This window comes from Seriola aureovittata, chromosome 17 (assembly GCF_021018895.1).
Source record: "Seriola aureovittata isolate HTS-2021-v1 ecotype China chromosome 17, ASM2101889v1, whole genome shotgun sequence".
NCBI lineage: Eukaryota > Metazoa > Chordata > Actinopteri > Carangiformes > Carangidae > Seriola > Seriola aureovittata.
In genome coordinates, this window is record NC_079380.1 from 19325983 (window position 1) to 19342839 (window position 16857).

The 16857-nt window shown below is 38.9% G+C and overlaps 1 protein-coding gene across 1 annotated transcript; it reads left to right on the forward strand.

The window, feature by feature from the left end:
• The first annotated feature begins 331 nt into the window (after positions 1–331).
• Positions 332–14343, forward strand: LOC130184768 (uncharacterized). Its single transcript, XM_056400790.1, has 9 exons — positions 332–688; positions 824–1185; positions 2580–2778; positions 6123–6421; positions 9945–10062; positions 12409–12756; positions 12853–12864; positions 12954–13060; positions 14069–14343. Exons 1-9 carry the CDS (start codon positions 640–642, stop codon positions 14093–14095), a joined length of 1521 nt encoding a protein of 506 aa, XP_056256765.1. The 5' UTR covers positions 332–639; the 3' UTR covers positions 14096–14343.
• Positions 14344–16857: the final 2514 nt, after the last annotated feature.

Consider the following 16857-nt stretch of genomic DNA (forward strand, 5'->3'; position numbering starts at 1 on the left):
ATAATGAAAAAGGTTATATAATCTATTTTAATGCCCTGAGCACAAGTAAAGTATGGTGTTTAACAACTTAGTTTTTTTGACATTTCAAAGTAGCATTTGGGTAGTGTTGCTATTTTCATAATCTTGTAGAGAGTCCTTTTTAGCCAGGGTGGCAGCATGGCTCTAGATGAGCCAGTAACATGTATTGCTAAGAAGTGGGTGCAAATTCATGTTCCCCAGAGGATGAATTGTAATATCTTTTGTGATTCCCTGACTTTTCATCCAGCCAAATACCTGCAAAACTAAATAGCATTCCCATCAGTCTCAGCTGTACTTTGTGTCTAGAGCTAATTAGCAAATGTTAGCATGCTGACATGCTAAACTAAGATGTGAATATGGTAAACATTATACCTGCTAACCATCAGCATGTTAGACTTGTTGTGAGCAGGTCGCCATGGAGAGTTTTATTCAGCAGCTTGACTGCTTAGAGGAAAAAACAAACTACGTCGACAGGGGGAGCTCAAAGCAAAGCTGCAACCGTACACACCACCATCTTGGCATTGATGCGAAGTGCTGACCAGTCTGTGATAGGAGAGATCACAGACTGTTTTATGACACACGCCGCGCTGTGACGGCCGACTGTGTGTTGAGTGGATCAAAATGATCTCATCTCTCGTCACCTGCGCTGCGTCTCTGCTCTGTGCTGCAGGTAGTTTTAACCAACAGGCTTTATTTATTACTCCAGCAATAAAGCTCACATGGTTTGTTATTTGTTATGTGCAAGTAACTATAAAGGGAGTATTTGAAAATATCCTCACCTGTTAACTTTACTTCTATCTTCCAGGTGTAACATGGGCTACGGGAATCCAGCAGATCCCAGACTTACATGTACAGATGGGTCAGGCTGCTAAGATGGACTGCAGTCACAAGCTGCATGGCAGTTACTATCATATGTACTGGTTTCAGCAGTTACCAGGCGGTGGCATTAAGCTGATTGTCCACACGTTGCCTTACAAGCCACCAGACTTCGGGAACCTTAGCCAGGGCAAATACTCAGCCAACAAGACTGTGAGTGAGAGCGGATCGCTCACAGTGAAAAATGTGGACCCAAGAGACCGCGGAGTGTATCTCTGTGCCGTCAGCTCACACAGTGATGCAGACACCTGTCAAGCTGCACCAAAACTACACACGGATGATTGGCACACTGCCTGAGTTTACTGTTTGAACATCCAAATTTAGACCAAACAGATGCACAAAAGCAGTAAAATGTATGACTATTTTTAGGTAGTAAATCAAAATAAAAGTCGCCTAATTCTGCCTGCTGTGAAATAACCTCTTAATGAGTGATTACTATTTCTTTTATAATTTTCATTCTTTAATGGATGATAGACAGGAAAGCAGTCACAGAATACAGACCTCAACCAAGGCTGCTCAGTCTATATCTAAATCCTTTCTGGCAATATTAGGGATAGGATGCACAACAGTTAGATTCAAACCCACACCTATGGACAAAATACAACCAGTCCTCCAAATTCAACAACCATACAGGTTGTTTTTTTCAACCCTCTGTGTTGTGAAGATCAGGTTTAGAGGAGGAGCTGCCTCAGGAGAAGCAGGGAGGAGGAGGGGCTGGAGGAATCAGAGGTCATAAGAAGGATTGACTATAGGTGCGAACTCTTTTGTCCACCTGCAGCAGAACCCTGGGTTCTCCTGGTCACAGGTGTTCGACTGAGTGTAATGTGAGTTCTTTGTTGTTTAAACCTTGCAATATACAATTATTAGTTATGTTCAAGTTATATTGCTAGTTGCTTTATATCATGACTCTCTAAGCTTATATATTTTTAATGGAATTAATTCATGATTCATATTTTCTGTCTATTGTCAGCCATCTCTCTGTTCCCTGTATAAATGACCTAGAAAGACTGCATATAAACATGGAAAGATTGGAATTGTACTGCTACTTCTCCTGGTGTCTCACTGCGCCTGACCTCAAACCGACTGTGTTCACATTACCTGGAAACCAGCACCACCACCAGCATACCAGTAATATCAAACCTCATGAACACTCTGATACGACCCATAGGCGTGTCTCTTGAAATAGGGACTTTATGCAGCGACGGCTTTGGCATGATGTGATGATGTAGACTCTATGTTCAAACTTCTTACCGTTGCAGCCCAACTGTCGAATCACTATGCACATATGAATGTAGCTGAACTTTTTTTAATACCATATATACATAAAAAAACAAACAAATGTATTTTAAATGTTATCTCCCGAAATGAATGTGATCACAGTGAGGGGCCACAGCTGATGATTTGAATGTGGTGGAGGTGGAGTTCAGCTCTGGCCACGTTTATTACGCCTCTTTGCCCCGGCTCCCTCCTCAGACGTCAGGCAGCTCTGCAGAGGCACCAGCTGATGAGATAAAACTGTAGAGAAGACAAAGTAAAGATGATCTGCTTTCTCTTTTTCTCTTGCCTTGCAGGTAATGACAAAGACCTTCTGTTGAAGATGTGAATTCTTTCTCTCATCCATCACAAAATGAAAAATAAATGTTTTTCTGTATTCAGGTGGCTGTCTGAGTGTTGAGGTCCATCAGACTCCCCCTGCTCTAATCCGAAGCCTCGGGGACAAAGTGCAGCTCGTCTGCACCCATGGACAAACTGACTACAGGGTGATGCTGTGGTACCAGCAGCCACCTGGACAGACAGATATGAAACTCATTGGATATTTAAACTACTATGAAGTGAAAATGGAAAAGCCATATGAACAGCACTTTAGCATCCATGGAGATCTGAGTAAGAATGACGCAAAAAATGTTTCTCTCATATTCAGTCTGACTGGAGATGAGGACAGTGCAGCGTATTACTGTGCAGCGAGGTATGCACATTAACACAAAGTGTCTCTGCTTGCTACAAAAACTCGACACTATCTTTCAGCAGTGGTGGTGTCTTAAATAACATGACACAGCAGACACCTGTTTTGGTGGTTGTAATTTCATTTGATATCCTGTCACTATTGGCTAATGCTATTCTGTTCTGTGGGTTTAAATATTGTGAGTGCAATGTGTGAATCTGAGTCCCTATTTCAAGAGTGATAATGCCATATATGTTAACTATAACGGCATTCAGAAGATATAAGTTTATAACATATATGAAATACCCATAGTAAAATTTGCATTAAATTATGTGACATGTTTACAATATAAGCATATATACATAAACATGGATACCTGAATGGCTAGAAATATGTGAATATATATAAATTGTTCAAATTTCAAATAGGTTTTATATCTTTTTTTTTTACATATTCATTTTATGTGTACATATATTTCCTATATGGAAATTCAGTATATGTACATATATTACATTTGTGTATGGGAAGGTCCATGTAAAGACTCAAGTGGAGCAGGAACACATTTTTCTCTTTGACCAACAAGCATGTGAACAACAGTTTCTGACACAACTTCACCTGCTACTAAGGTGCGTGGAGAAGGGGAAAAAAGTCAAAAGAGGTCAAATCTCCAGCACTTGTAGCATACAAAATAACTTTATTGCTAGACCACACTTACGTGCTGCAAGGGAGGTAGCCTACACCACATGAGTGAGACACATCTTTTCATCATGTGATGCCTGCACCATCTCACTTCCTCTCCTGCTTCAGACACATACTTGTCCCTCAGCAGAAGCCATGCTCAACATGAAAACTGTTTTGATTGCAGTTATAATTCCACTGTTCTGGGTCGAAGGTACATCGAGTGATTCATTGTTGCTTCAACACAAAATTTGACCATGTGACTTCTGCTGGATTAACATTCTTCGTTGTCTGTTCCTTCCTGCAGGAATATCACCAAATAAACATGTTCATCAGACTCCAGCTGATCTGATCGGCAACATCAACGATGAAGTCAAACTGACCTGCAAACACAATATCGACAGCTATTACACTGTTCTGTGGTTTCATCGCCCTGGAGGAGACACTTCTTTAAAGCTAGTGGGTTTTTCAGCTCATACAAGTGTTCACATTGTTGAAGACCCCTATCAGCATAGCTTCAATGTCAGTGGAAATGGTAACAGCGAGGCATTCCTTCATCTCCTCAAACTGCGACATCCCAGAGACAGCGGGCATTATTTCTGTGCAGCCTCGCACTGTGATAGAAAAGCCCCAAATTTTGCTACAAAAACCCGAATTTTTACCCTGCACACCTGCAGCAAACCACATGAACGCAGAGTCAATTCAACAGTGGGAGGAGCTGAAGAGGAAATAGACATGAAAACACAACGAGACAGACAGAGTTGATAGAAGATCAACTGACTGCTACTACTGTCTTCATATCCAAACAAGTTCGTCAGAGTTTACAGCCGATTCTTCACATTCAACATGATCTGGCTTCATCTCATCATACACATTATCATCTGTATGAAAGGTATTCAGAAATCCACCTTGTCCTTTATAATCTTGATTTAGCCCTGGACGAAGAAAGTGGAATATTTGACACTTATTGATCACCTTAATTGGTACCACTTTCTACCTACAATAGAGGGATTATAAGGTATAACTAATGGCTTTATTTATCACATTTATTTATTTGTTTGTTTATTAGTGGTTTATAGATTAGCTTTTGGGTTGCTAGCAAGACACTTACTTTGTCTTTTTTAACTAGCTCCTCTACTGGACTGTCTGATCTTTTACCATCTGGAAAATAATTAATCATTTCATTAAGAAATTTTTCAAATTGCTTCACTCATTTCACATTTTGTTTTATTGCTGGCTTGGTCACTCAAGGAGTCGTCCCAAAGACACTCCTGCGTTGTCTTGGCTGTGTGCTTAAGAAACATGTAATAAAGTCCTCTCTTCATCTCTCTACAGGAGTTTCCCTCAGTAAAGAAATGCAAGTGCTTCAGACTCCAGCTGAACTGCTGAGGCCGCTGAATGATTCAGTCAAATTAGAGTGCACATACAAAAACCCAGACTTTAACACTTTTCTTTGGTATCAGCGTTCAAAGGGAGAAACTGCCCTGAAGCTCATTGGCTACATTTATTACAAAACTCAATTTATTGAACCGTCGTTTAGAGGCCACTTTAATATGAGCGTTGACAGAGGGAACACGGTGTATCTCCACATCCAAAGCCTGAAACACCCTGAACACAGCGCAGAGTACTTTGCTGCAGCGCGTTCAGCACCATGATGAAAATAGCTCCTCTCTTTTACAAAAACCATGATGATCCGTTAGATATTAACACACCAGCGTGAAACCACAGTCACAAAGCATCTATCCTTTAACAGAATGTCAGTTTTACAGAACTGTGTATATTTAGTGAAGAGGAGAGAATCATAATGATATCATTAAAGATGATGAGAGTCGCTTCATGTTTGGGAAGCTAAAACAAGATGATTTTCATCATTAAAATGACTCAGCTGCTTGTCTACATATTAAAATAAAATCAATACATTGATCTCTCATCTAACAAAAAATGTAATGACGGTAGCCTACTCTGTTTTTAATCTTTCATACATTCTTCTTATCTTTCTGTTACTTCATTAATTTGTGAAATGAGAAAACCTAAAATAAAATATATGAAGCCTGAGACTTTAAAAAAAAGAAAGTTGCATGTTAGAAAGTTTTGGGACACAATGTTGATAAATGGCTCTGTCATAACATTTTGCTGCACCTTTATTTAAAGTATATACAATAAACATCTGATCACAAAAGAAGTAGTTTGTTTTTGGCTAATGATGTCACCAAGTGCCGGCAGTGAGAAAAAAATGGACTGAAAAGACACAAGATTCAGCGGGACCATATTTGACCCAATCAGAATTAAGCCAGATAATTCACTAATTATAACAAAGAATAAAGAATGAATCCATCACAGATTATATTCAGCCAACAGATGGAGGCAGAGCACATGGTGTCGAGGACGAATTAGCACCTCCCCAATACAAAAATACACACTATTATTCACTCAGAGCAAAACCATGTTCTTCAGAAAGCAGAACGAGACAATGTCTTTGTTCATGTACACATTTTGTTTTCTCTTCATCTGGTTTCCAGGTAAGATCTTAAATCTGAACAGATTCTTTAAAGTATCGGATATAAACCTTTTCTCCTTATCTGCTCTATTTTATCTAAATTTCCCACAGGTCAGGTCAACTGCATCACGTTACATCAAAGTCTTCCTCAGATAGTGGAAGAGGGTGCTGAGGTCCACATCGGCTGCAGCCATAATGACAGCGACCTCCCGATAATGCTGTGGTACCAGCAAAGAGAGGACAGTCAGTCTATGACCCTCATTGTGTTTGGATATGCAACAGAAGTCCCAAATTATGAAGGAAAGTTCAAGGAGCAGTTTGAGCTGAGAAAAGAAAGCGCAGTGAAAGGAGATCTGATCATTCGCAGAGCAAACCTGTTCCACTCGGCTGTGTATCTGTGCGCTGCCAGGGCACAGTGATGCAGTGTAATGACACTCCCTCACAAAAAACCCCTCAGTGTGTTTTTCCTTCAGCTGTCATGACTGAGGATGTGCAGCTGAAAAGCAGGAGTCTCAGTCTGATTAGATGAAGCTGTGTTTCTCCAGGGATCTGACTTTTTCTTCTTTTCTTGTTTACACATGTTTCTTTAAAATGAACAAAGATCAAAGAAATTAATAGTCACACAGCAATATTTAAAAATGTTTTAAAATGTAAAGAATGTATCACCCATATGTTGAATTTCAATCCACAGATCAAGTCAAGACTGTGACATTTCAGCCATCTCAGCCCAGAGTGGAAAGGGTAATTTAGTTTCTGTGTGATGCTCTGGTACCAGTAAATAGAGAAGGAACTGATGGGATACAGCTATGATGTCAAACCACCTGACTGTGAGAAGCAGTTTACACATCACATGGAAAATTAAAATGTCCAAAAGCAGGGTGCAATATCTGCACAGGTAATTGTAAACAACACAAAATACTTCTAGTTTACCTGAACCCAACCTAAACATCCCACCATACACTCACCCATAACTTGGTTTCCCCTCTCCTGAAGGAATCTGAACTATAATACAGATTTTAGTGTGTAAGTTGGTTTCCGGATGCTGTTTGACTTGAGGAAAAAATATTGTTAGAGCTTTTTTCTATTTGATGGAGTCTGAATGATTTGTTAAAAAGAAACAAATTCATAAAGTAACAAAACTGCTTCCCTCTCAGTTCCCTGATGTTTCTGCAGAACCACAGAGCTGATCAGACAGATAAGTCCACAGGTGTTATTATAGAAGTTGTCAGTCCCTACAAACTGCTCTAGATGATCTTTTATTTAGCTCTTAGGCTTTAATTATTTTTGCTGCCTAAGAAGATAAAACTAATTTCTTTCTGTAATTGGAGGGAAAGAACAAGTTTAAGAGTTAATCATATACTGACCTCTACAGGGTACATTTGGCATTACATATTAAAAAAATTATAACGTTGTAGTAAGCTTTGACTTACATTAGATAATCAATATACCAAAGTGTAATGAAAAAACAGCCATTATGTGAGTTAAACATACTAAAAACTGTTAAATATTCCTATGTAAGAGTAAAACATTATAGCATAGCATATCATTGCATGACTGCAATGATAATAGTAATATAATAACTACGTGCATTTATGTTATGAGTAAGGCATATTTAGTCAGCATTATTACATCATTCATTAATAATGTTGTACTTATCTTATGATATCGTATATGCATGATGTGATAACATGATCTTATGTAATTTATTGTAAGAATTATCATTACATTTCAGGAGTCCATAGAAGAAATAGGAAATAAGACATACATACATACCTAAGACGATAAATGATAAACGTCTAATTCGGCCTGAATGTTGTGTTGGAGGAAAGCATGTAGTGTTCGAAATTGAGAGAAGTTAATCTTTTGGAGAGCATGAATATGTTTAATATACATCTTGGCAATCTCCCTGACTAAACTGGTGTAACCCCTTGGGTTATTTTCTTCATAAACCCTAGGATATTGTCCTTTATATTCAATTTGCACTGTTATGTAATATTCTATAATATGTTATACAGTGTTTAAATGTGCGTATCCATTTACATGGGGAGTAGTGTAAATTACCACGACATTGAATGTAACATAAAAAGTTTGTTTGTAAAGTACACTCGTCTTCACGTTGTGAAAAGAGTGAGAAAACCTAACTGTTTATTTTATTCTCACATACTAAAGTGCTAGGTTGTATCCTATCTTTCTATTGGTCAGTTGTAAAGCAACGTCAAGTTCCTTGGTTACTGATTGGTCAGGGTACGGGCGTACAGCAAGCGGCGGGACGTATGTGTGCGTGAGAGCAGTTGACTAGAAGCAGCTGCCTCTTTGACGCTTGGCTAAAGAGCGGAGAGGAAAGGCTAACAGTTAAATCTATCAAAGAGGTGTTACGGTTGTCAGTGTGCTTCAGAGTGTAGTATGGACATTACGAAGCTCAGCGAGTTAAAGCAAACTTTTTGATTAACTACCGCGTTTTCAGCTTGTCGAAATAAGTGTGTGTTTGGTCTGAGTTAGGAGCGGCTAAGCTAGCGCGCACGTTCAGCTTGAGTGCTAACCGCTCGCTAGCACGTCAGTGGATATCATCAGCCCAACATTGAGCGACAGGAGACCAGATAGCGAACTGGGTGACCAGGTAAAACCCAGGTGTTCCTCTGGCTACGAGGGGGGAGAGAACATCTTCATCCACGGTCAAGAACTGGATACTCGCTTTCTTAAGACAGAGGTAAACTGGACTGGGGTGAGTAACCATGTTGTGAAGCGCGGCCACAGTCAGGGGCCTTCATCTTTAAGGAGGCCCAACGCACACCAGCCGAGAACAAGCCTGCACTGGGAGGCTTAATTTTATTTCACTGCCATCTTTTTGTTTTTTGTCACAATGTTGGCCCCCAAATATTGAATGTGTTGTTTTATGGTTTGAATGTTTCATTATGTAGTTAAAGGTACCTGTAGAATTACTAAAAGTTAAAGGAGTCAAAGAGCAATTATGGAGTAATAGAATAATTAAAGGAAAGATTGTTTTAGGTTAGTCACTGTATCTTATAACTGAGAGGAGAAAGAGGTGTGACCAGGAAAGACGTCACTTCCTCTGTGCAGCTACTCCTTCTTGCTTCTTGTTTTGGCCTCACAGAAAAAGCATCAGTCAGGCTGCATGGAGCTCACCTCAGCCATCAGTCAGCCCAACCCGAACAGCCCTCTGACAGACAGATGGAGAAAGATGGAGGCTGAGATATGAAGAGGCCGGGCAAGGGGAACGAGGGCTAAGAGAAGTCTTAGAAGGTTTTTGTGTGGTGCTTTTTCACTGTGGGGACAGGGGGGGCACGGTGATACAATCAAATGGAGCCGCTGTACAAAAACCTCCTGTGTTTAAAATGCTTAGTTTGGAGCACATAAGTCAACTGTGACAATTGGCAAAAAATAGAAACATAAGTGTTCTAAAAAGTGAAGGATGCCTCACTCTTCTGGCACTGGACAAACCTAAATTTTGGTGGGAAATTTGCTTGGAAAAAAATAAAATCCAACCCACCCTTTGGGCTTTATCCACTCATTGTAATAAAAAACAGCAAACCAGGACATTCTGGACATTTTCTATGCTGAAACTACAGTAATGTCATGAGCCATTTTCCAAGAACCAGTTTTACCAGTTTTTGATAGAGGATGCAATCAATGTGACACTGGGGCTGAAGCTTACTTTGGAAGTGGAACTAAACTGACTGTTCAAGGTAAGTCTGAGTCATGACCAATATTAACCTTATCAGGTTGTGACCACTTTAGCTGAATGTTTTCAGTCTAATATTGCATTGTGAGATTTTGGGAATGTCTAGAGATTCTCACAGAACAAAGCAAATGTGTAAAGATGATTTGGTGATAGAGATTCATGCTCAGTACTTCTATGTTCTTTCTAAGTTTTAGGTAGATGTAGGTAAATAAAGGTTGAATTATTGTAATAAGAACTGTCCATACTTGCTGCTCTGTAGTTCTCGTTCAGCTCGATGCTTTTTGATATCACTCTTGCACTGTGCCTACTATGAAGCCTATTTTGGGCCTGGCACAAAACTGACTGTTCTTGGTGAGTAACGTCAAATTTTCATTTAATGAATTAATGCATGAAGCAAAATATTATATATGCGAGTCTCGCAGTCTGTTTCACTCATTGTTGAGACAAAGAAATTTTTTGTTCAGCAGTGTTGCTTTTAGGAATTAGAGGAAAGTGGTAGAATAAGGAATAAACTGGAAGTATTAAAGATATAAGGTAAAAGCATAAACTGCATCTATAGGCTGATTTGAGCCCAGTTAACTGCTTTTGGTATTTACGAAGCTCACTTTGGTGGAGGAACAAGATTAACTGTTTTAGGTAAGAAATCAACTCTAATTCAATTAAAATATATAACACTAATTTTGTTCATATTTAATCTGCCTTAAAGAAACTGATGAATAATGTAACTGCTATCAAAATTAATTAAATCATCATAAAACGTAAGTGATCTTTAGCAGAGAGTGGCTTGAGTAGTAAAGTGACGCAGCTGGATAAACTACAGAAAGAAGCCGTAGGAAGAGTTTTGTGACAGTCTCAGAGGTCTGTGTTCATTCACTGAAGCTTACTTTGGAGCTGGGACTAAACTGACCGTCTTGGGTAAGAACTAATCAGTCATCTGTCACAGTTTGTTAATGTGAGAGAATAAGCAATACTTGGACTCTGCTTTTAGGTGATTTTAATTAGCAGCAGTAAATGCAGGCTAGTATTCTCCCTTCCAACAGCCTTATATGGCCAGGGTTAGTTTTGTTTCAGTTGATCAGTCGGTCTTAACCTGCTCCCCATCAAACTGCTGCAGCTATAAAAGAATTGGCTCTTGATGTTTAGTTTTGTTATCAAGTCTGAATTTGGACACACTTCCAAATGTTTCCAAATTGGAATTCCAAATGTTTTGTTTTTTTCCATTTAAAAAAAGAAGAAAGAAAAAAAAGACAATGTACAGCTGTTGCTGTGCTGAAAGCTTGAACAGTTTGTACTATAGCAGTGAATCAGTGTGGGCAACTACAACCCTGCTGACTTTGGTAGTGGCACCAAATTAACAGTCTTAGGTAAGAAAATAATATTACATGCAATAATTAATCCTTGAATTTAAAGATTCTGATGTAAAATTTTCTTTGTAAAATTTAGGCCTGTTGAAAAGTTATAATTTGAATGCAATTATGAAGTTGAGCAGTAATTTTGTAGTTAAATCCAGTGCTATGAATTTGAAAGTTGGAGGATGTCTCTTTCTAGTCAGATAAAGAAGAAATTAAATAAATCAAACACAAAGCAACTTCATTTATTAATAGAAAGAAAGAAGAATTTATTGTAGGAACCAGGTTAACAGTTCTTGGTAAGATGATAACAGGTTTAAAGAAAATCTGTGATAATAGCTGTGAATGTGGACAGTGTTTGCATGTGGCTTTTATATGTTGCACGAGAATACTCATGGTTCATGTTTAAATTTCGTTGAGTCACAATATTTCCATGAATACAATCAACAGCTTTAAAGAAACTGTTTTGACTTTTTATTAGAAGAGCAGATTGATCTGCTCTCAGGTCCGTACTGTAAATATGTAGCTACATCCAGGACCTAGTATCTTACAACAAAGATGGAAAACTGGGGAAATGGCTAAAAACAACTTAAAAAAGTAGAAAAAAATCTTTATCATCTTGTGAGTCAGAAATCCCATTGGAAATCTGCCGATTTAACTTATCATAAAAACAGGCTCTCTTCTGTAAGGAGCATATTATATTTATTCATGAAAAGAGTTTAGTCAGAATTTAAAGTAGAAATCTTCTGATGGAACTCATGGATTCTTTTTTTTATATATACAAATAAATAAACTTAATACTGAAAAATCCATGTAAGAACTGAAAAGTGTCTTTTTAACTAAACTCCAAACCAACATTGGCTTTTTGCTGATTTAACACTCACACGTTTCCTCTGAGTATAATTTAATAAAGTGGAAATGTCTATATTAGTCATTCAGAAAATATCTTTAAATGCTGAAATCTTTATTTCTTAATCTGAAATTTTTTTATTGTGGTTGGAATAACATGCTGTCATTAATTGTTCAATTAACTCTAAGAAAAATCAAAGTGGCCAAGAATTATTTTGGCTGGTAAACCCCCTTGTGTAATTTTAGCACTTTCAATAGAACGTATTAATGAGCAAACTTTAGAGGTACTGTAGGTGTATTTTGTTATCTTTGCATACAGCCAGGCTTGGTGCTTCAAGCCTTTTTGCTAAACTAAGTTTACTAGCTAGCTACATATTTACTGTACAGACATTAGAGTGGTTTCAATCTTCTCCTCTAACTCTCGGCAAGAAGGCAAATAAACGTATTTCCCAAAATGTCTGACTATTCTAATAACTTGCTTCCCGCTTTGTCCCCACAGAACCGAACCTTCCTCCCAAACAGCCAACAGTGAAAGTGCTGAAACCTTCAGTGAGAGAGTGTCAGAACTGGAAAGATAATAAGCAATACAAGACCCTGGTCTGTGTGGCGTCTGATTTCTACCCGGACCATGTGAGTGTGTTCTGGCAGATTGATGGGGGAAATGTCACACGTGGCGTGGCGACCGACAGCTCTGCCCGGCGGGATGGTAAATACTATCGCATCACCAGCAGGCTGATGGTCCCACTCATACAGTGGTATACACCAGAGAAGAACTTCTCCTGCACCGTCAGCTTCTTCAATGGGAACAAAACTACGTACAGTTCAAACTGGGTCAGAGGCATTGAGGGTATGTTCATTTACAACTAAGAATCTAAACTTGTTGTTAATGACATGAATTATAACTGCACTGATTAAACCTTTATCTCCTTTCTTCTCCTGTCAGCACCGGGAGGAGGTAAATATAGTTTTGTGTGAACATTTACAGCTCGGAGTATGAACACTGCTGAAACACGCCACTGACTGAACTGTCACTGTTTTTTGCAGGGAGATATTTGAGGATCACGCAAAACGCCAAACTGTCCTACGCTGTTTTGATTGTGAAGAGCAGCTTCTTTGGAGTCTTTGTGGTGCTGCTGCTCTATAAGCTTAAGGTTGGTCCACCATCATACTGTGTGCAGGCTACATGAGTCATTGTTCATTTCCACAATAGTAAAGTCGAGAACTGGTGCTGGGTTTGTGCTCAGGCTTTTAAAAAGATAATGTCTCCAATAGAAAGTGTTGTATTTGTCATAGTAAATGGTCCTGTATGTTTTGAATTAAAGAGCTTGTGGCCAGTGTAGGTTAAGCGGTATATATAAGTGGTGTTTCTTCACTCATATATGTTACCTGTTGATTCAGGCAGCAATTCAATCACCATTACAAAGTAATAGGGATAACAAATTTTGAACGTGTAAATGTTTGGTTTACCTACCTTTTATATTTGCTCCCATGCACTTTTCGTGTTTTTTTAGCCTGTTTCTCCCAATAATATGAGGGGGGCAAATCATATTCAAGGTTTTTTTAAGTTTAAGCCAAAGCATTAAAGATATCACTGAAAACCATTAGGGGTGATTAGGCCAAAGATCATTTACCAAGTCCATGAATTGTTCATATTTTTGTCAGCACTTCCCAGCAGTTATTAGCAATAATTGCTAATATCATCATTAATTAATCATCAAATATGACCTGGGTCCGGATAAGTAGCACAAATTGGATTAATGATGATTAATGAGTGAATTTAATCAGTGTTTTTCCCGTCAACATTAAATTTAGATTTGTGTCATATTGGAAGTGCTATGGTAATGCTGCAGGTCTGACCTGGCCACCCACATACCAAAATAAATCCATATGCCTGCTTCTACGACCGGAATCATATACCAACATGACTGTAAGATGTTACTGCTACATCTGGACCAATTCTGGTGCACATACATAAAATCATCTGTCAGCCAATAGCAGAGGATGATAGCTGGAATCTGCTCAGATGTGGAAATATGTTGTGCCAGAAAAGTGACTCGGACTTAGTGACATGATCAAAATGTAATATTGCCATCACATTCATATCAACTAACATGATGTTTTGTGATATGAAAATGTGTCCTTCTCTGTCTGCTGCGCAGGGCTCATCTGGAAAACAGAACGACTGAGAGCCGAGCTGAACGATGAGCTGATTCTCCAGTTTTCTGTAAATCAATTTTAAAAGCGTGTATGTTGAAGTGCATTTGCTTTCAATCAGCCAATCACATTCTGCACAAATGAGAGCAACTTGCTTGACTTAAAACCCTGTGAATCATTTAATATCCAATGTTGATTGATACTTAATGATGCCTTGTTTGTGTAAGAGCTTGTGAACTGCTTTATGCTGAATTTTCTTCTCAATAAAGGATTTCAGAAGAGATAAGGCATCATTATTTATTTTATTTCTGAAGCTAACACGATATCCTGCATTCAGAACGACCTGCAACACATGTAAGCTCCACCTGTGAGATGCTGGCCACTCGGTTGTTATTTTATGGAGGCATGGTTTTGTTTCCATACAGACACATATGCCCACATATCTGAGTCTACATGACAGACATTACAGACTCGGTGGAAGTATTTTTAGTTGCTTCCATTTCTGTCGGTTTTGTGAGAAACTCATGTATGTTTCCATTCACTGCACTGAGCCCCAGCCCTGCAAACTGGGTCATTTAAGGGATCAAAACAGGAAAAGTGTCTCTGATTAGATCTAAACACTAAAATAAATCTACAACTGTAAAATATTTTTACATTTATCTCCTTTAGATTCAAGTCATCTAGTTTTTCCATTCTGCACTGACTGTTTTGCAGCGACATATCATGATTGATAAACACGGTCTGTGAGCGTAAAGCTACAGCATATTCCTTTAGGCTGAAGGAGTCGATGTTTAAATGTGAGTCAACCGCTGCATGTCAACAGGGGCGTTGTGAGCGACAGCAGAGCAGAGGATGTGGTCACAGAGAAAGCTGCAGGTCGCTCTAAGTGCCGAGAAACAAAGGAAGCGGTGTCTTCCACTTCACCGCAACCTTTGCAAACGACACTTCCATCTGCGCAACGACCTGCTGCACCACGCAGGTCTGCAAGAAACTGCTGTTTCTGTGTCAACTGAAGCTACAGTGTGACCCAGCAGCTGCTCAGTATCATCAGCTGCAAGCTGAGAGTTAAGAATGTAACAGTTTCAATTGAGCGTTGTCACAATCTGTCCTCATTACCAGCGTGACGAAGAGGAGGAGGAGATCTGAGCATTTTACTTACTGACTCAGACTACACAGAGCCAGGAGTGGTCCTTATTTAAATCTGAAATGACGCAAACACTGCCCAATAATCACCACATGAGGGCAGTGTATAACAGTGAAGCTCGATCCTCTGCTCGGTCTCCTCCCCTCCCCTTCCTGCTCCACTGTCTGTTACAGGTGTTTGTTTGTTTGTTCCCCACCATGCTTGTATTATTTCAACCTACTATGTCTTTTAATAGGCCTACATCCATGTTCCCCACATATATGGTTCCACAGTTTATTTTTCTAATGCTATTATTCATATATCTGGGCCGAGAAATCAGTTTTTTTTTTTGCCGCTTTCTCTCATGGACACAGGAAAGGAAAGAGTGAACCAGCAAACATGAAGTCTATAAAGGAAGGTTCAAACTTCACAAGCTGCAGCTGAAATCCACGAACTGCAGCGGGAAGTGAAGGTAAAAGTCCAACAGCAGCTGTGTATGAAGTTCAAAATACTAATACATAATAATCACAACATTCATAAACACACAGTTCATTCATTTGAAAGAAATTTTACTAAATAAAAGGTTTAAATGTCACTTGTTATTCCCATGCCCAAGGACAGTTAAGTCTATTATCTGTCTTAAAGCTAGAAATCAGAGAATCCTCAAATCCTCCACAGACAACAGGAGGGCACTGACTTTGTTCTGTGTCAGCAGTTGTGTAATCCATTAAAATATCGAATAAATGTCATAAGTGACAAATGAAAACGTTAAATGCACTTTTTAATTGAACCCCCCAAATTAAGAGCAAACGATGAACGAATACAGTAGAAAAACAGACACTGGAAGAAATAAACTTACAAATGCCATATTCTAAAAAAGCGAAAGGCTTGTTTTCATCAGTCAGGCTACTGAAATATAAAGCTGAAATTACTTGCCACTGTAAGAAATGTGTTTCCTCTATAACCTCAATAATCTACAGTAGCTGTGTAGTGTACCAGGTCTCATCACATTTTGGTGTGAGAAATTAGACAAACATTTTATGACCTCACAGCATCAGAGCCCCATTCATTGTTATAGAGCAAACTGGGGTGACCTTACACATTTTAAGGTTCTCCCTTTGGTTTCTAACTTTAGAGGAGAGTGCTGCATGTTCACAAATATTCACCAATCTGTTCCTGGGCGCAGGAATAAGAAAAGTGAATTCTTAAGAGGGTTGAATTCTCCTTTAAATGCAGAATCCATGATTATGATAAAGTGTTCCATCCTCAAAGCATCTGGTGCAGAAAAATAACAAACTCCTGTTCACCAAACAGGGCATTTTCACCGTAACTCTCTTCCACCAGGAGATAAGAGTAACAACTCACCCGCCCCACCCACCCCCCACTCACCCAATCAGCACGCACCATTGAGTTAGTGTCTGAAATATCCTTGCTGTCAGTCAGTCACTGTGGTAAATCTCCCTCTAATCCTTGTTGTTCCAGTCTGTTCTGTTCAGTTTTAAAACCTATTATCTTAGAAGGGTGGAGAGGTCGAATTTGTCTTCATTGATTCATGATGTGATCAGTCCTTCCCTTCAGCGGGGTCTGTTTAATCTTAAGGCTCCTCTCTATATATGTTTTAAACTATGTTAAAATACCCTGCTATGATTATTATTGTGTTTAACATGGTTT

Excerpts from the sequence above, each read along its gene's own strand:
- LOC130184768 (XM_056400790.1), top strand. The coding sequence starts at position 640 with ATGATCTCATCTCTCGTCACCTGCGCTGCGTCTCTGCTCTGTGCTGCA. Across the intron at positions 689-823 it reads GTCTCTGCTCTGTGCTGCAG|GTGTAACATGGGCTACGGGA; the intron begins GTAGTTTTAACC and ends TCTATCTTCCAG. Across the intron at positions 13,061-14,068 it reads TGCTGCTCTATAAGCTTAAG|GGCTCATCTGGAAAACAGAA; the intron begins GTTGGTCCACCA and ends TCTGCTGCGCAG.